Raw genomic sequence first — 26,074 nt, forward strand, 5'->3', positions numbered from 1 at the left:
ATGTCTGTCTGCCCGTTGTCCGTCTGTACTCACAAAGTCCTGTTGTATGTCTGTCTGCCCGTTGTCCGTCTGTACTCACAAAGTCCTGTTGTATGTCTGTGAAGTCTTTTCCGTATTTCTCCAGGGCCTCTTCAAACAGGTTGGCCTCTGAGGCGCTCCACTCCTCCATCTCGTCCCGGCAGAGAATAGGTCCTCCCTGGGGAACCAGGGCTGCGATGGCGCGCGTCATGTCATAACCCATCTTATCCAAGGTGTCCATGGCATGGAACTAGGGAGAAGATGGGAGGGGGGGTATTGTGTTGTGGTCAGTAGGCAGAAAACATGAAGAAACAGGGAGGTACCATCTGTATTTGTCCAATAAGAAACACTTCCGTGGGGTTTACTGTGTGCCCTAATGAACATGTATGCCCCTGGATTTCACCTATACCCAGCCAACAAAACACACCCTTGTAACAAACAAACCAAGCAAAAGGTCCCTATTTTTCTGTCTGTCAAAGCCACCAAGGTTAATGGTGCTGCATAGTCTATTATGGATGTGCAATTATCTTGTCACTTGTCTTAGTCAGTGTGAAGGTCTCTCTATTCATGAGTGTAAGAGTTGATTTGTGTGCTGTGTGTATGTTGTTTTCATGTATGACTCTGCCTCCTCAACCCTCCTCTCCTCCCTTTCTGCATCCTTTGACTCTCTATGTCCCCTATCCTCCAGGCCGGCTCGGTCCTCCCCTCCCGCTCCGTGGCTCGACGACTCATTGCGAGCTCACAGAACAGGGCTCCGGGCAGCCGAGCGGAAATGGAGGAAAACTCGCCTCCCTGCGGACCTGGCATCCTTTCACTCCTCTCTACATTTTCCTCCTCTGTCTCTGCTGCTAAAGCCACTTTCTACCACTCTAAATTCCAAGCATCTGCCTCTAACTCTAGGAAGCTCTTTGCCACCTTCTCCTCCCTCCTGAATCCTCCTCCCCCCTCCTCCCTCTCTGCAGATGACTTCGTCAACCATTTTGAAAAGAAGGTCGACGACATCCGATCCTCGTTTGCTAAGTCAAACGACACCGCTGGTTCTGCTCACACTGCCCTACCCTGTGCTCTGACCTCTTTCTCCCCTCTCTCCAGATGAAATCTCGCGTCTTGTGACGGCCGGCCGCCCAACAACCTGCCCGCTTGACCCTATCCCCTCCTCTCTTCTCCAGACCATTTCCGGAGACCTTCTCCCTTACCTCACCTCGCTCATCAACTCATCCCTGACCGCTGGCTACGTCCCTTCCGTCTTCAAGAGCGAGAGTTGCACCCCTTCTGAAAAAACCTACACTCGATCCCTCCGATGTCAACAACTACAGACCAGTATCCCTTCTTTCTTTTCTCTCCAAAACTCTTGAACGTGCCGTCCTTGGCCAGCTCTCCCGCTATCTCTCTCAGAATGACCTTCTTGATCCAAATCAGTCAGGTTTCAAGACTAGTCATTCAACTGAGACTGCTCTTCTCTGTATCACGGAGGCGCTCCGCACTGCTAAAGCTAACTCTCTCTCCTCTGCTCTCATCCTTCTAGACCTATCGGCTGCCTTCGATACTGTGAACCATCAGATCCTCCTCTCCACCCTCTCCGAGTTGGGCATCTCCGGCGCGGCCCACGCTTGGATTGCGTCCTACCTGACAGGTCGCTCCTACCAGGTGGCGTGGCGAGAATCTGTCTCCTCACCACGCGCTCTCACCACTGGTGTCCCCCAGGGCTCTGTTCTAGGCCCTCTCCTATTCTCGCTATACACCGTCACTTGGCTCTGTCATAACCTCACATGGTCTCTCCTATCATTGCTATGCAGACGACACACAATTAATCTTCTCCTTTCCCCCTTCTGATGACCAGGTGGCGAATCGCATCTCTGCATGTCTGGCAGACATATCAGTGTGGATGACGGATCACCACCTCAAGCTGAACCTCGGCAAGACGGAGCTGCTCTTCCTCCCGGGGAAGGACTGCCCGTTCCATGATCTCGCCATCACGGTTGACAACTCCATTGTGTCCTCCTCCCAGAGCGCTAAGAACCTTGGCGTGATCCTGGACAACACCCTGTCGTTCTCAACTAACATCAAGGCGGTGGCCCGTTCCTGTAGGTTCATGCTCTACAACATCCGCAGAGTACGACCCTGCCTCACACAGGAAGCGGCGCAGGTCCTAATCCAGGCACTTGTCATCTCCCGTCTGGATTACTGCAACTCGCTGTTGGCTGGGCTCCCTGCCTGTGCCATTAAACCCCTACAACTCATCCAGAACGCCGCAGCCCGTCTGATGTTCAACCTTCCCAAGTTCTCTCACGTCACCCCGCTCCTCCGCTCTCTCCACTGGCTTCCAGTTGAAGCTCGCATCCTCTACAAGACCATGGTGCTTGCCTACGGAGCTGTGAGGGGAACGGCACCTCAGTACCTCCAGGCTCTGATCAGGCCCTACACCCAAACAAGGGCACTGCGTTCATCCACCTCTGGCCTGCTCGCCTCCCTACCACTGAGGAAGTACAGTTCCCGCTCAGCCCAGTCAAAACTGTTCGCTGCTCTGGCCCCCCAATGGTGGAACAAACTCCCCCACGACGCCAGGACAGAGGAGTCAATCACCACCTTCCGGAGACACCTGAAACCCCACCTCTTTAAGGAATACCTAGGATAGGATAAAGTAATCCTTCTCACCCCCCTTAAAAGATTTAGATGCACTATTGTAAAGTGGCTGTTCCACTGGATGTCATAAGGTGAATGCACCAATTTGTAAGTCGGTCTGGATAAGAGCGTCTGCTAAATGACTTAAATGTAAATGTAAATGTAATGATGTCATTTACAAAATAGCCTCCAACACTCAACTCAAAAATTGGATGCAGTCTATCACAGTGCCATCCGTTTTGTCATCAAAGCCCCATATACTACCCACCACTGCGACCTGTACGCTCTCGTTGGCTGGACCTCGCTTCATACTCGTCACCAAACCTACTGGCTCCAGGTCATCTACAAGTCTCTGCTAGGTAAATCCCCACCTTATCTCAGCTCACTGGTCACCATAGCAGCATCACCCCCAAAGCCAATTCTTCCGTTGGACCGCCTTTCCTTCCAGTTCTCTGTTTCCAATGACTGGAACAAACTGCAAAAATCACTGAAGCTGGAGACACATATCACCCTCACTAGCTTTAAGCACCAGCTGTCAGAGCAGCTCACAGATCACTGTATCTGTAAATAGCCCATCTATAATTTAGCCCAAACAACTACCTCATCCCCATACTATATTTATTTATCTTGCTCCTTTGCATCCCAGTATCTCTACTTGCATATTCATCTTCTGCACACCGACCATTCCAGTTTTAATTTGCTATATTTTAATTACTTCGCCACCATGGCCTATTTATTGCCTTTACCTCCCTTATCCTACGTCATTTGCACACACTGTATATAGACTTTTCCTACTGTATTATTGACGGTATGTTTGTTTATTCCATGCCTAACTCTGTGTTGTTGTATGTGTCGAACAGCTTTTCTTTATCTTATTTTGACTATTTGTACCTAGATTCTCTCTCTCTCTCTCTCTCTCTCTCTCTCTCTCTCTCTCTCTCTCTCTCTCTCTCTCTCTCTCTCTCTCTCTCTCTCTCTCTCTCTCTCTCTCTCTCTCTCTCTCTCTCTCTCTCTCTCTCTCTCTCTCTCTCTCTCTCTCTCTCTCTCTCTCTCTCTCTCTCTCTCTCTCTCTCTCTCTCTCTCTCTCTCTCTCTCTCTCTCTCTCTCTCTCTCTCTCTCTCTGCTCTCTATATATATGTGTATATATATATATATATATATATAGATATATAGAGATATGATCGGCTATGAAAAGCCAACTGACATTTACTCCTGAGATGCTGACTTGCTGCACCCTCGGCAACTACTGTGATTATTATTATTTGACCATTTTGAACATCTTGGCCATGTTCTGTTATAATCTCTACCCGGCACAGCCAGAGGACTGGCCACCCCTCATAGCCTGGTTCCTCTCTAGGTTTCTTCCTAGGTCTTGGCCTTTCTAGGGAGTTTTTCCTAGCCACCGTGCTTCTACACCTGCATTGCTTGCTGTTTGGGGTTTTAGGCTGGGTTTCTGTACAGCACTTTGAGATATCAGCTGATGTATTTTTTTTTGCCACCCTTTGCCTTGTTGACAGCTTTGCACACTCTTGGCATTATCTCAACCAGCTTCATGAGGTAGACACTTGGAATGCATTTCAATTAACAGGTGTGCCTTGTGGAATTTCTTTCCTTCTTAATGCGTTTGAGCCAATCAGTTGTGTTGTGACAAGGTAGGGGTGGTATACAGAAGATAGCCCTATTTGGTAAAAGACCAAGTCCATATTGTTGGACTAGTAACCGGAAGGTTGCAAGTTCAAACCCCCGAGCTGACAAGGTACAAATCTGTCGTTCTGCCCCTGAACAGGCAGTTAACCCACTGTTCCTAGGCCGTCATTGAAAATAAGAATTTGTTCTTAACTGACTTGCCTAGTTAAATAAAGGTAAATATATATATATATATATATATATATATATATATATATATATATATATATGGCAAGAAGGTCAGTCAATCTGGAACATTTTAAGAGCTTTGAACGTTTCTTCAAGTGCAGTTACAAAAACCATCAAGCGCTATGATGAATCTGGCTCTCATGAGGACCGCCACAGGAAAGGAAGACCCAGAGCTACCTCTGCTACAGAGGATACGTTCATTAGAGTTAACTGCACCTCAGATTGCAGCCCAAATAAATGCTTCACAGAGTTCAAGAAACAGACACATCTCAACATCAACTATTCAGAGGAGACTGTGTGAATCAGGCCATCATGGACTAAAGGACACCAATAAGAAGAAGAGACTTGCTTCGGGGGAAAAAACACGAGCAATGGACACGAGACCAGTGGAAATCTGTCCTTTGATCTGATGAGTCCAAATTTGAGATTTTTGGTTCCAACCACCATGTCTTTGTGAGACGCAGAGTAGGTGAACGGATGATCTTGGCATGTGTGGTTCCCACTGTGAAGCATGGAGGAGGAGGTGTGATGGTCCTTTGCAGGAGACACTGTGATTTATATAGAATTCATGGCACACTTAACCAGCATGGCTACCACAGCATCCTGCAGCGATATGCCATCCCATCTGGTTTGTGCTTAGTGGGACTATCATTTGTTTTTCAACAGGACAATGACCCAAAAACCCACCTCCAGGCTGTGTAAGGGCTATTTAACCAAGAAGGATAGTGATGGAGTGCTGCATCAGATAACCTGGCCTCCACAATCACCCGATCTCAACCCAATTGAGATGATTACGGATGAGTTGGACTGAAGAGTGAAGGAAAGCAGCCAACAAGGGCTCTGCATATGTGGGAACTCCTTCAAGACTGTTGGAAAAGCATTCCTCATGAAGCTGGTTGAGAGAATGCCAAGAGTGTGAAAAGCTGTCATCAAGGCAAAGGGTGGCTACTTTGAAGAATCTAAAATATATTTTGATTTGTTTAACACTTTTTTTTGGTTACTACATGATTCCATATGTGTTATTTCATAGTTGTGATGTCTTCACTATTATTCTACAATGTAGAAAATAGTCAAAATAAAGAAAACCCCTTGAATGAGTAGGTGTGTCCAAACTTTTGACTGGTACTGTATATGGATGTGTGTTGTGAGCATGTTGTTTTCATGTATATTGATGTGTGTGTTTGTGTGTACGCTGTCGCTCGGAGGCCTGTTTTCCATGTTTTATGTTTGAGGTGCAGAATTGGGCCGGAACATGGCCACATGGGTCGTCTGGGGCCGCTGAAGCCTGCTCGTTACTGATACTCAGACACACACACGCTCAGTCACACAGAGATGCCCCATACACGCACACAGACACACATGCGCACGAATGCACCCACGCACACCCGCTACTGAAGCTCCCAGCATACCCCTGGGCTAATAGAAATCCTGCCGAGCACTCACCTCTGGCCTGACCCTGACCTAACCTGGGGCAGTGGGCAATGTGTGTATGTCTTACCAGGGTGATGTCTCTAGAGGCAGCAGCAGCACTCATGTGAAGACTGGGCTGCCGGACAGAACTACTGCAGTCTAGAGCCCGCGCAAAGGTACCCACTGACCTGAGAGACAGAGGAATGGAGAAAGGAAGGGGGAGAGAGGGAGGGATGACAGAGAGGGAGGGGGAAGGATGAGGGCGAGACAAGGAGGAAAAGAGATGGGGGAGAGAGACAAGGAGGGAAAGAGATGGGGGAGAAGAGAGAGATAAGCAAGAGGAGTTTGTGTTAACCCTCCAGATTTAGAGGTATGACAACATAGTGCAGAGCTAGGAGGAAGAGGTGGCAATAAACCTCTCCACCTCCCATCAGACCGGTCTTTAAACCTCTCCACCTTCCACCAGACCGGTCTTTAAACCTCTCCACCTCCCACCAGACCGGTCTTTAAACCTCTCCACCTCCCACCAGACTGGTCTTTAAACCTCTCCACCTCCCACCAGACCGGTCTTTAAAACCTCTCCACCAGACCGGTCTTTAAACCTCTCCACCTCCACCAGACCGGTCTTTAAACCTCTCCACCTCCCGCCAGACCGGTCTTTAAAGCTCTCCACCAGACCGGTCTTCTAACCCCTCCACCTCCCACCAGACCGGTCTTCTAACCCCTCCACCTCCCACCAGACCGGTCTTCTAACCCCTCCACCTCCCACCAGACCAGTCTTCTAATCCCTCCACCAGAAGAGTCTTCTAACCCCTCCACCAGACCAGTATTCTAACCCCTCCACCAGACCAGTCTTCTAACCCCTCCACCAGACCAGTCTTCTAACCCCTCCACCAGACCAGTCTTCTAACCCCTCCACCAGACCAGTCTTCTAACCCCTCCACCAGACCAGTCTTCTAATCCCTCCACCAGACCAGTCTTCTAACCCCTCCACCAGAACAGTCTTCTAACCCCTCCACCAGACCAGTCTTCTAACCCCTCCACCAGACCAGTCTTCTAACCCCTCCACCCTTATACCACAACAGAGTCTATCTTACCAACGACTACCCCAAAAACCCTGCTCCATCTCCTCCTAGTCCCACCAGAGCTTTTTACATTTCCTATCCATCTCACAGCAGTCTTACCAAGCTACTAGCACCTCCCGCCACAGTAGAGCCACAACCCTTCCACCATAGCCCACCGAACCGGACCAACTTACCGAGCCACAACCAGGAACTGGTCGATCTGTTTCTCTGTGAGGGGACTGCTGGGGTCCCACACCTTCTCCTCCAGCTTGGCCAGGTCCCTGCCATCCTCCTCACCTGAAGGTCCAGTTAGCACAATTACGCATTAGAAACCAGTTAGCAGTTACCCCATACAAACCAGTTAACACAGTCACTGTTAGAAACCAGTTAGCACAGTTACCCCATACAAACCAGTTAACACAGTCACTGTTAGAAACCAGTTAGCACAGTTACCCCATACAAACCAGTTAACACAGTCACTGTTAGAAACCAGTTAGCAGTTACCCCATACAAACCAGTTAACACAGTCACTGTTAGAAACCAGTTAGCACAGTTACCCCATACAAACCAGTTAACACAGTCACTGTTAGAAACCAGTTAGCACAGTTACCTCATACAAACCAGTTAACACAGTCACTGTTAGAAACCAGTTAGCACAGTTACCCCATGCAAACCAGTTAACACAGTCACTGTTAGAAACCAGTTAGCACAGTTACCTCATACAAACCAGTTAACACAGTCACTGTTAGAAACCAATTAGCACAGTTACCTCATACAAACCAGTTAGCACAGTCACCCCTTACAGACCAGTTTGCACAGTCACCCCTTATAAACCAGTTAACAGTCACCCCTTATAAACCAGTTAGCAGAGTCAGTATATCCTGCCCTCTGGCCCTCTGAAACACTATTGGGGTGACATGGCTCCTCACTAAAACTCACACTCTGATTCACACACTTTGACATAACGTATATCCTGCCCTCTGGCCCTCTCAAACACTATTGGGGTGACATGGCTCCTCACTAAAACTCACACTCTTTGACATTACGTTGCATAATATAGCGTCCAGTGCAGTGTGATAGACGCCCATGCCCTCCCACTGACTGCACCCTGAGATGAGATAGGACCCTGCTTGCAGTACCAAAGAGAATACTAGCCAAGAGGCTAATCTACAGGTTGGCGTGACACATTTTGCTATGGGAAATGCTAACAGTTCAATCTTTCATATGAGTGTCTTTGGCGTACGTACCCTAATTGCTCCAGTAAGTCACTCTGGATAAGAGCGTCTGATAAATGACTCAAATATAAATGTACCCTCTTTGAGGAAGTCTGTGATGTCTGCCTGGTACTTGTTCCCCACCCTGATCTCCCCTTTATCAGCCAGAAGAGTCTTCTGCTGGGGGTCGTAGACCAGGGAGTAGAAGAACGCATCCTGGAGAGAGGGATGGAGAGAGGGAGGACAAGAGAGAGGGACAGATAGGGAGGAGAGAGGGATGGAGAGAGAGATGGCGAGAGGGAGGACAAGAGAGAGGGACAGATAGGGAGGAGAGAGGGATGGAGAGAGAGATGGAGGACAAGATAGAGAGACATAGGGAGGAGAGAGGGATGGAGAAAGAGGTGGAGAGGGAGGACAAGAGAGAGAGAGAGAGATAGGGAGGAGAAAGGGATGGAGAGAGAGATGGAGAGGGTTGGACAAGAGATAGAGACAGATAGGGAGGAGAGAGGGATGGAGAGAGAGATGGAGAGGGAGGACAAGAGAGAGAGAGACAGATAGGGATGAGAGAGGGATGGAGAGGGGGGACAAGCGAGAAGGACAGATAGGGATGGAGAGAGATTGAGAGGGAGGTGAAAGGGATGGAGAGGGAGGAGAGAGGGATGGAGAGAGAGATGGAAAGGGAGAGGGAGGCCAAGAGAGAGAGACAGATAGGGAGGAGAGAGGGATGGAGAGGAGAGAGTAAGAGACAAAGGATTGAAGAGGTTGAGTGGGGTTGTGTGTGTGTGTGTGTAGCAGCTAGTCTCTCGTCTTCTCATTACTGACTGTGAAAAGAACATTCTGGTTCAACACACTGAATTATTCATCCAGCATCAAGACACACACACATTAATTTAATATGGAGTACATTTAGACAGTACATCCCATTCTCCATCCAGCAGTTCTATGTGAGGACAGTGTGTGTGTGAGTGAGAGATTGAGAGTCAGTGAGAGAGAGAAGGGCAGTGTTTGAGAGGCGAGCCACCTACCTCTCGGTCCAGATAGGACTTCAGAGCCTCCGTCTCGTTCAGCAGAGTGACACAACACTTCCCCCTGAGAGAAGAGAAGAGAAGAGAAGAGAAGAGAAGAGAAGAGAAGAGAAGAGAAGAGAAGAGAAGAGAAGAGAAGAGAAGAGAAGAGAAGAGAGAGAGAGAGAGAGTACAGCCTATATTAGGGGTGTAACGGTTCACCAAACCCATGGTGCGGTACATATTACGGTTTTGGGGTCATGGTTCGCCTTCGGTACACAAGTTTCCCACTAGTAATTACCAGTTTGAGGGCCGGAATTTACCAGTCGTATGTGGTAAATTCCCACTTGCTTACACTGCCTAGTTCAGTGCAAGATTTGTACTTGTGCCTCTCATGAAGGGGGCGTATCTGTAGCACAGTACATCTCCCACTCTGGGGTAATGTGATGGACTGTCACTGATAAGCAAGCACAACTCATTGGAACCTTCGGCTTTGGTTTATCAATATAAAGCGAGTACTACCTGTTTGCTGAATTGGGTGCAAAAGGGAAGTTCGAAAGCTCAAAATCTTTCATGAGGGCCTGAAAGCCCCTATTCTCACCCACCGAGAATGGATACATATCCGCAGCTATAAACCAAAGGTTGTTAGAAATAAAAAATATAGCCTACCTGTCGCTGTTGTAATTTCTTTGGCCCGTTCAGAATCAGCTGCCCAGGCCTAATCTACTGGTGAGCCAAAATGGAGATTTAAACGAAGCCGGAGGATCCTCCAACTCTGGTTTATCGACCCCACCACTAGCCATTATACAGAACTAGTTCCTGGCTGCGCCTCACACAAGGACAGTGTGAAATGTGTCAGTTAAGATGAAAATGTTGATTACGTGTGCATAGGCTGTTAGTTGTTTTAACGGAATAGCCTGAAGAAAAAAAAAGTCACCTCAGATTTACTTAAGAGGCATAGGCCTACAACAGAGTAGGCATAGCTTATCTAAAAGTATGTATTCATTAGGATTCACAGTGCGGATCAATCAGAGGTCCCCAAACGGTTCGGTATGAATATGTGTACCGTTACACACCCAGCCTATATGTGTTCCCAGCCGTGAGAGGAAGAGTCGTCTATTTTCCAGGCTGCGTTAACACAAAAAAGGGAATAGAGCGTACCTAAAGTGTGTAGCTAGCTGGTATAAAGGTGTATCTGATGTGTGACTAACTGGTCCAGTAAGAGGTATATAATGTAGAGGGTAGTGACTCTACCTGGTCTAGTAGTAGATATATAATGTAGTGGGTAGTGACTCTGGCTAGTCTAATAGTAGATATATAATGTAGTGGATAGTGACTCTGGCTAGTCTAATAGTAGATATATAATGTAGAGGGTAGTGACTCTAGCTGCACTAGTAGTAGATATATAATGTAGTGGGTAGTGACTCTGGTTAGTCTAGTAGTAGATATATAATGTAGAGGGTAGTGACTCTGGCTAGTCTAATAGTAGATATATAATGTAGAGGGTAGTGACTCTAGCTGCACTAGTAGTAGATATATAATGTAGTGGGTAGTGACTCTGGTTAGTCTAGTAGTAGATATATAATGTAGTGGGTAGTGACTCTAGCTGCTCTAGTAGTAGATATATAATGTAGTGGGTAGTGACTCTGGCTAGTCTCGTAGTAGATATATAATGTAGTGGGTAGTGACTCTAGCTGCTCTAGTAGTAGATATATAATGTAGTTGGTAGTGACTCTAGCTGGTCTAGTAATAGATATATAATGTAGAGGGTAGTGACTCTAGCTGCTCTAGTAGTAGATATATAATGTAGTGGGTAGTGACTCTGGTTAGTCTAGTAGTAGATATATAATGTAGTGGGTAGTGACTCTGGCTAGTCTAGTAGTAGATATATAATGTAGAGGGTAGTGACTCTAGCTGCTCTAGTAGTAGATATATAATGTAGTGGGTAGTGACTCTGGCTAGTCTAGTAGTAGATATATACTGTAGTGGGTAGTGACTCTAGCTGCTCTAGTAGTAGATATATAATGTAGTGGGTAGTGACTCTGGCTAGTCTAGTAGTAGATATATAATGTAGTGGGTAGTGACTCTAGCTGCTCTAGTAGTAGATATATAATGTAGTGGGTAGTGACTCTGGTTAGTCTAGTAGTAGATATATAATGTAGTGGGTAGTGACTCTGGCTAGTCTAGTAGTAGATATATAATGTAGAGGGTAGTGACTCTAGCTGCTCTAGTAGTAGATATATAATGTAGTGGGTAGTGACTCTGGCTAGTCTAGTAGTAGATATATAATGTAGCGGGTAGAACAGCTCTCAGTGTCTCAGCTGGTGTTTCTGTTTCTCTGATGTGTGTGTAGCAGGTATATAAGGTGTGATGGATTAATGGTAAGGTAAGGTGTGACAGTGTCATGGTGTACCTGATGTGTGTGTAGCAGGTATATAAGGTGTGATGGATTAATGGTAAGGTAAGGTGTGACAGTGTCATGGTGTACCTGATGTGTGTGTAGCAGGTATATAAGGTGTGATGGATTAAGGGTAAGGTAAGGTGTGACAGTGTCATGGTGTACCTGATGTGTGTGTAGCAGGTATATAAGGTGTGATGGATTAATGGTAAGGTAAGGTGTGACAGTGTCATGGTGTACCTGATGTGTGTGTAGCAGGTATATAAGGTGTGATGGATTAATGGTAAGGTAAGGTGTGACAGTGTCATGGTGTACCTGATGTGTGTGTAGCAGGTATATAAGGTGTGATGGATTAATGGTAAGGTAAGGTGTGACAGTGTCATGGTGTACCTGATGTGTGTGTAGCAGGTATATAAGGTGTGATGGATTAATGGTAAGGTAAGGTGTGACAGTGTCATGGTGTACCTGATGTGTGTGTAGCAGGTATATAAGGTGTGATGGATTAATGGTAAGGTAAGGTGTGACAGTGTCATGGTGTACCTGATGTGTGTAGCGGGTAGTGACTCTAGCTGGCGGGACAGGAACAGCTCTCGGTGTCTCAGCTGGTGTTTCTGTTTCTCTGGCAGGTCAACTGGGTTCAACTCTGGGTTCTCCATCTCCTCCTCCATCTCTCCTGGATAGGGGTCAGAAGTCAAACACACTAACGTTAGTTAGGCGCGCACACACACACACACAACGGGTGCACACACAGAGACACAGACACAGTTCAGCATCTCCTCCATCTCTCCTGATATGGGTCAAAAGTAAATACTCACATCTGGTTAGCTCAACGGAGTTATCACTAAACCAGTGGAATCTTGCCACACACATGAAAAATATATGTTTAAAAAAAAAAATAACATGGTTAATGTGTTAGAACAGTTAAGTCCCATCTACACAGAACAAAAATATAAACACATGTAAACTGTTGGTCTCATGTTTCATGAGCTGAAATTTAAAAAATTCCATATGCACAAAAAGCTTACTTCTCAAGAAAGAAAAAAATGCTACAAATTGGTTTCTATCCCTGTTAGTGAGCATTTCTTCTTTGCCAAGATAATCCATCCACCTGACAGGTGTTATATCAAGAAGCTGATTAAACAGCAGGATAATTACACATGCATCAAGCACTCCAGAAAAGTGCAAGAAATTCCACACGTTAAGAAACAAGGTTCATGAAGTCAATAACTTGCTAGTAACACATGATATTCATATTCTGACTATCTCTGAAACTCACTTAGATAATACCTTTGATGATACAGTGGAAGCAATACATGGTTATAACATCTAAAGAAAAGACAAATGCCAATGGGGGCGGTGTTGCCATTTATATTGAGAACCACATTCCCAGCAATGCTTACAGAGGGGCTCATGTTAAATACTGTTGAAGTAATATGGCTACAGGTTCATCTGCCTCACCTAAAGCCCATTCTGGTGGGAAGCTGCTATCGACCACCAAGTGCCAACAGTCAGTATTTGGATATTGTGTGAGAAATGCTTGATAATGTATGAGATAAACAGAAGTAATTTTCTGGGTGATGTCCATATTGACTGGCTTTCATCAAGCTGCCCACTCAAGAAAAAGTTTCAAACAGTAACCAGTGCCTGCAACCTGGTTCAGGTTATCAGTCAACCTACCAGGGTAGTTACAACTAGCATAGGAATGAAAACATCAACATGTATTGATTAGAGGTCGAACGATTAATCGGAATGCCAGAATAATTAGGGTCGATTTCAAGTTTTCACAACAATCGGAAAACTGTATTTTTGGACAATGATTTGGCCAATAAAAAAAAAATGTTTACACCTTTATTTAATCTTTATTTAACTAGGCAAGTCAGTTAAGAACACATTATTATTTTCAATGATGGCCTTGGAACGGTGGGTTAACTGCCTCGTTCAGGGGCAGAACGACAGATTTTTAACTTGTCAGCTCGGGGGATTCAATCTTGCAAACTTACAGTTAACTAGTCCAACGCTCTAACCACCTGATTTACATTGGACTCCACGAGGAGACTGCCTGTTACCCGAATGCAGTAAGCCAAGGTAAGTTGCTAGCTAGCATTAAACTTATCTTATAAAAAACAATCAAATGATAATCACTAGTTAACTACACATGATTAATGATATTACTAGTTTATCTAGCGTGTCCTGCGTTGCATATAATCGATGCGGTGCGTATCGTTGTTCCCATGTGTACCTAACCATGAACATCAATGCCTTTCTTAAAATCAATACACAGAAGTATATATTTTTAAACCTGCATATTTAGCTAAAAGAAATCCAGGTTAGCAGGCAATATTAACCAGGTGAAATTGTGTCACTTCTCTTGCGTTCATTGCACGAAGAGTCAGTGTATATGCAACAGTTTGGGCCGCCTAATTTGCCAAAATTTTACGTAATTATGACATAACATTGAAGGTTGTGCAATGTAACAGGAATATTTAGACTTATGGATGCCACCCGTTAGATAAAATATAGAACGGTTCCGTATTTCACTGAAAGAATAAAAGTCTCGTTTTCGAGATGATAGTTTCCGGATTCGGCCATATGAATGACCTCCGGCTCGTATTTCTGTGTGTTATCAGGTTATAACTAAGTCTATGATTTGATAAAGCAGTCTGATTGAGCGATGGTAGGCACCAGCAGGCTCGTAAGCATTTATTGAAACAGCACTTTCGTGCGTTTGCCAGCAGCTGTTTATGACTTCAAGCCTATCAACTCCCGAGATTAGGCTGGTGTAACCGATGTGAAATGGCTAGCTAATTAGCCGGGTGCGCGCTAATAGCGTTTCAAACGTCACTCGCTCTGAGACTTGGAGTGGTTGTTCCCCTTGCTCTGCATGGGTAACGCTGCTTCTAGGGTGGCTGTTGTCGATGTGTTCCTGGTTCGAGCCCAGGTAGGAGCGAGGAGAGGGACGGAAGCTATACTGTTACACTGACAATACTAAAGTTCCTATGAGAACATAGTCAAAGGTATATGAAATACAAATGGTATAGAGGGAAATAGTCCTATAATAACTACAACCTAAAACGTCTTACCTGGGAATATTGAAGACTCATGTTCAAAGGAACTACCAGCTTTCATATGTTCTCATGTTCTGAGCAAGGAACTTAAACATTAGCTTTCTTACATGGCACATATTGCACTTTTACTTTCTTCTCCAACACTTTGTTTTTGCATTATTTAAACATGTTTCATTATTTATTTGAGACTAAATTGATTTTATTTATGTATTATATTAAGTTCAAATAAGTGTTCATTCAGTATTGTTGTAATTGTCATTATTACAAATAAATTTCAAAATCGGCCGATTAAATCGGTATCGTCTCTGAAAAATCATAATCGGTCGACCTCTAGTATTGATCACATCTTTACAAATGCTGCAGAAATGTCCTTTAAAACAGTATCCACATCCATCGGATGTAGTGATCACAATATAGTAGCCATATCGAGGAAAACCAAAGTTCTAAAGGCTGGGCCTAATATAGTGTATAAGAGGTCATACAATAAGTTGTGTAGTGATTCTTATGTTGATGATATAAATAATATTTGCTGGTCTGTGGCGTGTAATGAGGAGCAGTCAGATGCTGCACATGGCATTTATGAAACTACTTATTCTAGTTACTGATAAGCATGCACCCATTATGAAAATTACTGTAAAAACTGTTAAATCCCCTTGGATTGGTGTTTGAGTAGATGCAATGCTATTTTACTGTAAACAAATTGACAACAGACTTTGAGCACGCTTATAGGGAAGGACATTCAACAAGCACAGCACTTAAACAAATTACTGATGATTGGCTGAGGAGAGATATTGATGATAAAAAGATTGTGGGGGCTGTTTTGTTAGACTTCAGTGTGGCTTTTGACATTACCGATCATAGTCAGCTGCTGGAAAATCATATGTGTTATGGCTTTACACCCTCTGCTAAATTGTGTTCTTAAATGGAAGCCTCTCCAACATAATCCATGAAGAATCAAGAATTCCCCAGGGCAGCTGTTTAGGCCCATTACTTTTTTCAATCTTTACTAACGACATGCCACTACTTCTGCAAAGAGCTGCAAATGATTTCAGAATGGGTGGCAAGGAATAAGTTAGTCCTAAATATTTCAAAAACTAAAAGCATTGTATTTGGGACAAATCATTCACTAAACCCTAAACCTCAACGAAATCTTGTAATGAATCATGTGGAAATTGAGCAGGTTGAGGAGACTAAACTGCTTGGAGTAACCCTGGATCGTAAACTGCCATTGTCAAAACATATTGATATAACAGAAACTAAAATGGGGAGAAGTCCGTTCATAATAAAGCGCTGTTCGACCATCTTAACAGCACTATCAACAAGGCAGGTCCTACAGGCCCTAGTTTTGTCGCACCTGGACATCTGTTCAGATGTGTGGTCAGGTACCACAAAGAGGGAGTTTATGCATGTCAATCTCTCCTGACTCAAAGTGGAGGAGAGATTGACTTAATCACTACATGTATTTGTGAGAGGTATTGACATGTTGAATGCACCGAGCTGTCTGTCTAAACTACTGGCACACAGCTCGGACACCCATGCATACCCCACAAAATATGCCACCAGAGATCTCTTCACAGTCCCCAAGTCCAGAACAGACTATGGGAGGTGCACAGTACTACAGTCGTGGCCAGACGTTTTGAGAATGACACAAATATGAATTTCCACAAAGTTGGCTGCTTCAGTGTCTTTAGATATTTTTGTCAGATGTTACTATGGAATACTGAAGTATAATTACTAGCATTTCATAAGTGTCAAAGGCTTTTATTGACAATTACATGAAGTTGATGCAAAGAGTCAATATTTGCAGTGTTGACCCTTCTTTTTCAAGACCTCTGCAATCCACCCTGACATGGTCAATTAAGTTCTGGGCCACATCCTGACTGATGGCAGCCCATTCTTGCATAATCAATGCTTGGAGTTTGTCAGAAGTTGTGGGTTTTTGTTTGTCCACCCGCCTCTTAGAGGATTGACCACAAGTTCTCAATGGGTTTAAGGTCTGGGGAGTTTCTGGCCATGGAACTAAAATATTGATGTTTTATTCCCCGAGCCACTTAGTTATCACTTTTGCCTTATGGCAAGGTACTCCCTCATGCCGGAAAAGGAATTGTTCGTCAGCAAACTGTTCCTGGATGGTTGCGAGAAGTTGCTCTCGGAGGATGTGTTGGTACCATTCTTTATCCATGGCTGTGTTCTTAGGCAAAATTGTGAGTGAGCCCACTCCCTTGGCTGAGAAGCAACCCCACACATGAATGGTCTCAGGATGCTTTACTGTTGACATGACACAGGACTGATGGTAGCGCTCACGGACAAGCTTTTTTCCGGATGCCCCAAACAATCAGAAAGGCGATTCAGCAGTCCAATCCCTGTACCTTTTGCAGAATATCAGTTTGTCCCTTATGCTTTTCCTGGAGAGAAGTGGCTTCTTTGCTGCCCTTCTTGACACCAGGCCATCCTCCAAAGTCCTTCACCTCACTGTGCGTGCAGATGCACTCACACCTGCCTGCTGCCATTCCTGAGCAAGCCCTGTACTGGTGGTGCCCCGATCCCGCAGCTGAATCAACTTTAGGAGACGGTCCTGGCGCTTACTTGCTGGACTTTCTTGGGCGCCCTGAAGCCTTCTTCACAACAATTGAACCGCTCTCCTTGAAGTTCTTGATGATCTGATAAATGGCTGATTTTGGTGCAATCTTACTGGCAGCAATATCCTTACCTGTGAAGCCCTTTTTGTGCAAAGCAATGATGACACACGTGTTTCCTTGCAGGTAACCATGGGAGACAGAGGAAGAACAATGATTCCAAGCACCACCCCCCTTTTGAAGCTTCCAGTCTGTTATTCGAACTCAATCACCATGACAGAGTGATCTCCAGCCTTGTCCTCGTCAACACTGTGTTAACGAGAGAATCACTAACATGATGTCAGCTGGTCCTTTTGTGGCAAGGCTGAAATGCAGTGGAAATATTTTTGGGGGGATTCAGTTAATTTGCATGGCAAAGAGGAACTTTGCAATTAATTGCAATTCATCTGATCACTCTTCATAACATTCTTGAGTATATGCAAATTGGCATCATACAAACTGAGGCAGCAGACTTTGTGAAAATTAATATTGGCGGTGTAGCGGAGACTGTGAAGAGACAGGCACAGACACATGCATACACACGATAACACATGTATTTTATGTTGTAGATATGTGGTAGTAGACTGGCCTGAGGGGACACAGTGCTGGGGAGTATTTCGGTCTGTAAGGGAATACCCCCCTGTATTGGACAAAAATGAATGGCATGTCATTGGCATCGGACAAACCATATACACATTGGCCAATACCACCCAATTCGGCGTTGATTCATGCAAAGTGTATTGCAAATGCCATATGGTAATTGCCAGTTGTAACACTTTAAAAATTCAACAGGGGGCAAATGCGCTCCACCGGGGTTTTTCATATTGGAGATGTAACCCAAATTAATGTCCAAAAGTAAAATTTTGAAAAAATGAACTTTTTTCAAAAACTTATCACCCCTTAAAAAGTGCTTTCTGGACCGTTTTTCGAAATTCTTTCGATTTTTTTGTCAATTACACATGTGTAAGAACTGTATGAATATACTTTTGTCCAATTTTATTATCATAATTTTTTTAATTTTTTTATATGCGCATAAGGAATATGTTTTGTCCAATTCCAATATGATTTCATAGGAAGTCAAAAGTCAAAAGTCAAAAATGTCAAAATTTTGTAAAAACTTCACACACCCATAAAAAGTGCTTTCTGGACCGTTTTTCGAAATTCTTTCGATTTTTTTGTCAATTACACATGTGTAAGAACTGTATGAATATACTTTTGTCCAATTTTATTATCATAATTTTTTTAATTTTTTTATATGCGCATAAGGAATATGTTTTGTCCAATTCCAATATGATTTCATAGGAAGTCAAAAGTCAAAAGTCAAAAATGTCAAAATTTTGTAAAAACTTCACACACCCATAAAAAAGTGCTTTCTGGACCGTTTTTTTCGAAATTCTTTCGATTTTTTGTCAATTACACATGTGTAAGAACTGTATGAATATACTTTTGTCCAATTTTATTATCATAATTTTTTTTTTTTTTTTACATGCGCATAAGGAATATGTTTTGTCCAATTCCAATATGATTTCATAGGAAGTCAAAAGTCAAAAGTCAAAAATGTCAAAATTTTGTAAAAACTTCACACACCCTTAAAAAAGTGCTTTCTGGACCGTTTTTTGAAATTCTTTCAATTTTTTTGTCAATTACACATGTGTAAGAACTGTATGAATATACTTTTGTCCAATTTTATTATCATATTTTTTTATATATTTTTTTAAATTGTGCATAAGGATTTTTTTGTGGGCCAAATGACGTAAGAAATTTGACATGCTCAAAAATCCTGCAGAAATGCAAAATTGACTGGCCTGATGAACTCGGGATGGCCGGGCAGTGATAGTTGTTCCTTTCCATCACTCGTTGTGTTGACTTCATCATGTCCATTTTGTGATGTTTTTCACTATATAATCATATTGCAAGTGCACGTGCATTTGCAATATGTTTCAATGTGCATTTACCATATGAAATTTGACCTTGCTCAAAAATGCAAAATTGACTGGTCTGATGAACACAGGATGGCCGAGCAGTGATAGTTGTACATTTCCATCACTCGTTGTGTTGATTTCATCATCTCCGTTAGGTGATGTTTTTACACTATAGAATCATATTGCAAATGCACGTGCATTGTTGTGCAACTGGTAACCCAAAAATAAAAATATGGTTGTAAATGCATTTACCGGTCATTCTGATATTAATGCTCGCTATGGGAACACAGGATGGCCGGGCAGTGATAGTTGTACATTTCCATCACTCGTTGTGTTGATTTCATCATGTCCATTAGGTGATGTTTTTACACTATAGAATCATATTGCAAGTGCGCGCGCATTTGCAATATGTTTCAATGTGCATTTACCATATGAAATTTGACATGCTCAAAAATGCAAAATTGACTGGTCTGATGGACACAGGATGGCCGAGCAGTGATAGTTGTACATTTCCATCACTCGTTGTGTTGATTTCATCATGTCCATTAGGTGATGTTTTTTCACTATAGAATCATATTGCAAGTGCGCGCGCATTTGCAATATGTTTCAATGTGCATTTACCATATGAAATTTGACATGCTCAAAAATGCAAAATTGACTGGTCTGATGAACACAGGATGGCTGAGCAGTGATAGTTGTACATTTCCATCACCTGTTGTGTTGATTTCATCATGTCCATTTGTTTATGTTTTCTCACTTTTGCAAAGTCACTGTGCATTTGCAATATGGTTCAATGGGCAGGTACCATCACGAATTTGTCATGCTATAAAAATCCTGCAGGAATGTGAAATTGACTGGTCTGATGAACACAGGATGGCCGAGCAGTGATAGTTGTACATTTCCATCACTTGTTGTGTTGATTTCATCATGTCCATTAGGTGATGTTTTTCACTATAGAATCATATTGCAAATGCACGTGCATTGTTGTGCAACTGGTAACCCAAAAATTAAAATATGGTTGTAAATGCATTTACCGGGACTCCTATTATCCATGCCCGCTATGGGAGTACCCTACTACGGCCCTCTATCTATGGGGGCAGTCCTGAGTGCTTTATGGACTGTTTAAAATATTCTGATGGATACGCATGTTGTGCAACTGGTGATTGAAAATAGGCACCTGGTAACCCAAAAATGAAAATATGGTTGTGAATGCATTTACCGGTCATTCTGATATTAATGCCCGCTATGGGAACACAGGATGGCCGAGCAGTGATAGTTGTACATTTCCATCACTCGTTGTGTTGATTTCATCATGTCCATTAGGTGATGTTTTTACACTATAGAATCATATTGCAAGTGCGCGCATTTGCAATATGTTTCAATGTGCATTTACCATATGAAATTTGAAATGCTCAAAAATGCAAAATTGACTGGTCTGATGGACACAGGATGGCCGAGCAGTGATAGTTGTACATTTCCATCACTCGTTGTGTTGATTTCATCATGTCCATTAGGTGATGTTTTTACACTATAGAATCATATTGCAAGTGCGCGCGCATTTGCAATATGTTTCAATGTGCATTTACCATATGAAATTTGAAATGCTCAAAAATGCAAAATTGACTGGTCTGATGGACACAGGATGGCCGAGCAGTGATAGTTGTACATTTCCATCACTCGTTGTGTTGATTTCATCATGTCCATTAGGTGATGTTTTTCACTATAGAATCATATTGCAAATGCACGTGCATTGTTGTGCAACTGGTAACCCAAAAATAAAAATATGGTTGTAAATGCATTTACCGGTCATTCTGATATTAATGCTCGCTATGGGAACACAGGATGGCCGGGCAGTGATAGTTGTACATTTCCATCACTCGTTGTGTTGATTTCATCATGTCCATTAGGTGATGTTTTTACACTATAGAATCATATTGCAAGTGCGCGCGCATTTGCAATATGTTTCAATGTGCATTTACCATATGAAATTTGACATGCTCAAAAATGCAAAATTGACTGGTCTGATGGACACAGGATGGCCGAGCAGTGATAGTTGTACATTTCCATCACTCGTTGTGTTGATTTCATCATGTCCATTAGGTGATGTTTTTCACTATAGAATCATATTGCAAGTGCGCGCGCATTTGCAATATGTTTCAATGTGCATTTACCATATGAAATTTGACATGCTCAAAAATGCAAAATTGACTGGTCTGATGAACACAGGATGGCTGAGCAGTGATAGTTGTACATTTCCATCACCTGTTGTGTTGATTTCATCATGTCCATTTGTTTATGTTTTCTCACTTTTGCAAAGTCACTGTGCATTTGCAATATGGTTCAATGGGCAGGTACCATCACGAATTTGTCATGCTATAAAAATCCTGCAGGAATGTGAAATTGACTGGTCTGATGAACACAGGATGGCCGAGCAGTGATAGTTGTACATTTCCATCACTTGTTGTGTTGATTTCATCATGTCCATTAGGTGATGTTTTTCACTATAGAATCATATTGCAAATGCACGTGCATTGTTGTGCAACTGGTAACCCAAAAATAAAAATATGGTTGTAAATGCATTTACCGGTCATTCTGATATTAATGCTCGCTATGGGAACACAGGATGGCCGGGCAGTGATAGTTGTACATTTCCATCACTCGTTGTGTTGATTTCATCATGTCCATTAGGTGATGTTTTTCACTATAGAATCATATTGCAAATGCACGTGCATTGTTGTGCAACTGGTAACCCAAAAATAAAAATATGGTTGTAAATGCATTTACCGGTCATTCTGATATTAATGCTCGCTATGGGAACACAGGATGGCCGGGCAGTGATAGTTGTACATTTCCATCACTCGTTGTGTTGATTTCATCATGTCCATTAGGTGATGTTTTTACACTATAGAATCATATTGCAAGTGCGCGCGCATTTGCAATATGTTTCAATGTGCATTTACCATATGAAATTTGACATGCTCAAAAATGCAAAATTGACTGGTCTGATGGACACAGGATGGCCGAGCAGTGATAGTTGTACATTTCCATCACTCGTTGTGTTGATTTCATCATGTCCATTAGGTGATGTTTTTACACTATAGAATCATATTGCAAGTGCGCGCATTTGCAATATGTTTCAATGTGCATTTACCATATGAAATTTGACATGCTCAAAAATGCAAAATTGACTGGTCTGATGGACACAGGATGGCCGAGCAGTGATAGTTGTACATTTCCATCACTCGTTGTGTTGATTTCATCATGTCCATTAGGTGATGTTTTTACACTATAGAATCATATTGCAAGTGCGCGCGCATTTGCAATATGTTTCAATGTGCATTTACCATATGAAATTTGACATGCTCAAAAATGCAAAATTGACTGGTCTGATGAACACAGGATGGCCGAGCAGTGATAGTTGTACATTTCCATCACTCGTTGTGTTGATTTCATCATGTCCATTAGGTGATGTTTTTACACTATAGAATCATATTGCAAGTGCGCGCGCATTTGCAATATGTTTCAATGTGCATTTACCATATGAAATTTGACATGCTCAAAAATGCAAAATTGACTGGTCTGATGAACACAGGATGGCTGAGCAGTGATAGTTGTACATTTCCATCACTCGTTGTGTTGATTTCATCATGTCCATTTGTTTATGTTTTCTCACTTTTGCAAAGTCACTGTGCATTTGCAATATGGTTCAATGGGCAGGTACCATCACGAATTTGTCATGCTATAAAAATCCTGCAGGAATGTGAAATTGACTGGCCCGATGAACTCGGGATAGCTGGGCAGTGATTCTGGTTCATCTCCATGGCTCGTTAGGGTTGATTTCAGAATGTCACTTTTGGTGATGGTCCCTCTCCGTTTAAACATATTGCTAATGTACAAAAGTCAACTAGCAAGTCAGTGTCCATCAGTCAATTAGATGTCATTTTGACACCAAACTGATACCAATTGACACCAAACCCACTTTTTCCAACTCATTTAGAAGCCAACTATCATATATGTCAGAGCAGGCCCATAATTCACAGCGCCTTTAGTTTAAAACATAATAAAAACGTAAAACACATAGTTACGTTCTAGCTGCGGGTCCAGGTCAGACATTATGTGAAGGCCTATGTGAGGCGACCCCGAATCCCGAGTTTCGGCTCGATAGGTCCTTCGGTGCCCGAGTAAAACCCTAATTGGTGCTGAAAATCCACTTTTTCCATGCCTTGCTATGGGGTCCTTGAATGAGCTATCGGACCGAAACGTTGGGGTCCGTCTCTATGGGCCGAGCCGGTTCCAATGCACCTAGTCTTGTGTCTCTGAGACTTTTCTAAATGTCGCCATTTTCGTAATGGTCAAAATGAATTGAAATCATTGCAAATGTACGAGGCTATTTCTCGGTCCGAGAACCTTCTAGAGCCACCTAACTCACCACGCACTATCGACCCGAGGTCTAGAACAGGTTTCTAAAGTTTCGAACTCTAGGTCTGACGGTTCTTTTTAGCTCGAACAAAGCTAACTATTGGAGGCACTGTCTGTCTCTACAACCCCCAATACGTCCCTCCTTCCAAGTTGTGTGTCTGTGTGATTTAGTTTTCCTTTGAAATTTTATGGGAAAAATGACTGATTTACAGTTCATGGGGGTTGCCTAATCACACATATGAAGTTTTGGACAGATCTGACTTTTTTAACCCCTCGAAACAGCCCCTGAGACACCAATTAAGGCACTTCCGGTTGTCACAGGAAGCTATAAGTCAACACATATCCTCACTGGGCTATGCTTTTACAGAATCCTGTGTTTTAAGTCCTTACGTTAAGAATTGACTGATTTACACAGGGTTGAATGCACTATGTCTATCAAACTGCAGGCAGGTAATGGAAAAACACTTTTAGGGTGATTTTAACCACTTCCGGTTGGTCCAGGAAGCCTAGAATCAACACAGGTAGACCTCATACTGGCCTGATGGACTGTTATCAAAGACAGGTTCATACGGCATTCATAACCCATATAGACTTCAGGTTGAATTTAGGGGTGCAGGCAATGTATTCCTATGGGGAGAGAAGTCAATGCAAACTATTTGAAGTAAACACCTTCTTTTAACTATTAAGAGTTAATGCCACACGGTCAAGGTTAGGCTTGCACGGATCGGAAGGACCTTAGGAACGTACCTGAGGTCGAATTGTGCTTCTCACCCTAACGGTTCTCTCACTGTCACCCAAAAGCAAATGACGTTGTGGGGCAGGCTTCATTTTGGGCCTACTTTTCTAATGGTCGCTGCGCTCAGACCGAGCGAGCTACGGTCAAGCGGGATATCTCGTTGAACTCGGCACGGCCTAGAGATTATGTTTATGCCATTGCCTGCTCTCTGTGTCTTTGAGAACCGCACTTTTCACTCCATCCTTGCTGTGTGTGCGTGTGAGAGCTTTTCTTTGACATCTGTTGGGAGAAATGACTGATTTACAGTTCATGAGGGTTACCTAGTCACACATATGAAGTTTTGAAAAGATCTGACCTTTTTAACCCTTGGAAACTGCCACTGTGACATCATTAAAGGCACTTCCGGTTGGCACAGGAAGCTATAAGTAAACCCATGTCTTGATTGACATAGAAACTTACAGAATCCTGAGTTTTAAGTCCTTACGTTAAGAATTGACTGATTTACACAGGGTTGAATGCACTATGTCTATCAAACTGCAGGCAGGTAATGGAAAAACACTTTTAGGGTGATTTTAACCACTTCCGGTTGGTCCAGGAAGCCTAGAATCAACACAGGTAGACCTCATACTGGCCTGATGGACTGTTACCAAAGACAGGTTCATACGGCATTCATAACCCATATAGACTTCAGGTTGAATTTAGGGGTGCAGGCAATGTATTCCTATGGGGAGAGAAATCAATGCAAACTATTTGAAGTAAACACCTTCTTTTAACTATTAAGGGTTAATGCCACACGGTCAAGGTTAGGCTTGCACGGATCGGAAGGACCTTAGGAACGTACCTGAGGTCGAATTGTGCTTCTCACCCTAACGGTTCTCTCACTGTCACCCAAAAGCAAATGACGTTGTGGGGCAGGCTTCATTTTGGGCCTACTTTTCTAATGGTCGCTGCGCTCAGACCGAGCGAGCTACGGTCAAGCGGGATATCTCGTTGAACTCGGCACGGCCTAGACATTATGTTTATGCCATTGCCTGCTCTCTGTGTCTTTGAGAACCACACTTTTCACTCCATCCTTGCTGTGTGTGCGTGTGAGAGCTTTTCTTTGACATCTGTTGGGAGAGATGACTGATTTACAGTTCATGAGGGTTACCTAGTCACACATGAAGTTTTGAAAAGATCTGACTTTTTAACCCTTCGAAACAGCCCCTGAGACACCAATTAAGGCACTTCCGGTTGTCACAGGAAGCTATAAGTCAACATATATCCTCACTGGGCTATGCTTTTACAGAATCCTGAGTTTTAAGTCCTTACGTTAAGAATTGACTGATTTACACAGGGTTGAATGCACTATGTCTATCAAACTGCAGGCAGGTAATGGAAAAACACTTTTAGGGTGATTTTAACCACTTCCGGTTGGTCCAGGAAGCCTAGAATCAACACAGGTAGACCTCATACTGGCCTGATGGACTGTTACCAAAGACAGGTTCATACGGCATTCATAACCCATATAGACTTCAGGTTGAATTTAGGGGTGCAGGCAATGTATTCCTATGGGGAGAGAAATCAATGCAAACTATTTGAAGTAAACACCTTCTTTTAACTATTAAGGGTTAATGCCACACGGTCAAGGTTAGGCTTGCACGGATCGGAAGGACCTTAGGAACGTACCTGAGGTCGAATTGTGCTTCTCACCCTAACGGTTCTCTCACTGT

The 26,074-nt window shown here is 43.3% G+C and overlaps 1 protein-coding gene across 1 annotated transcript in view; it reads right to left on the reverse strand.

Annotated features, from left to right (window-relative positions):
* Positions 1-26,074, reverse strand: part of LOC118374565 (metastasis-associated protein MTA1-like) — a 97,014-nt gene that overhangs the window by 28,585 nt on the left and 42,355 nt on the right. The window contains exons 5-10 of the mRNA XM_052496614.1: positions 12,146-12,278; positions 9,229-9,292; positions 8,302-8,419; positions 7,184-7,286; positions 6,014-6,113; positions 80-268 (exon numbers count right to left, since the gene is read on the reverse strand). Coding sequence (XP_052352574.1) covers positions 80-268; positions 6,014-6,113; positions 7,184-7,286; positions 8,302-8,419; positions 9,229-9,292; positions 12,146-12,278 — 707 coding nt within the window. The remainder of the gene's footprint in view (positions 1-79; positions 269-6,013; positions 6,114-7,183; positions 7,287-8,301; positions 8,420-9,228; positions 9,293-12,145; positions 12,279-26,074) is intronic.

The sequence above is a fragment of the Oncorhynchus keta genome, chromosome 35 (assembly GCF_023373465.1).
Source record: "Oncorhynchus keta strain PuntledgeMale-10-30-2019 chromosome 35, Oket_V2, whole genome shotgun sequence".
NCBI classification, from domain to species: Eukaryota; Metazoa; Chordata; class Actinopteri; order Salmoniformes; family Salmonidae; genus Oncorhynchus; species Oncorhynchus keta.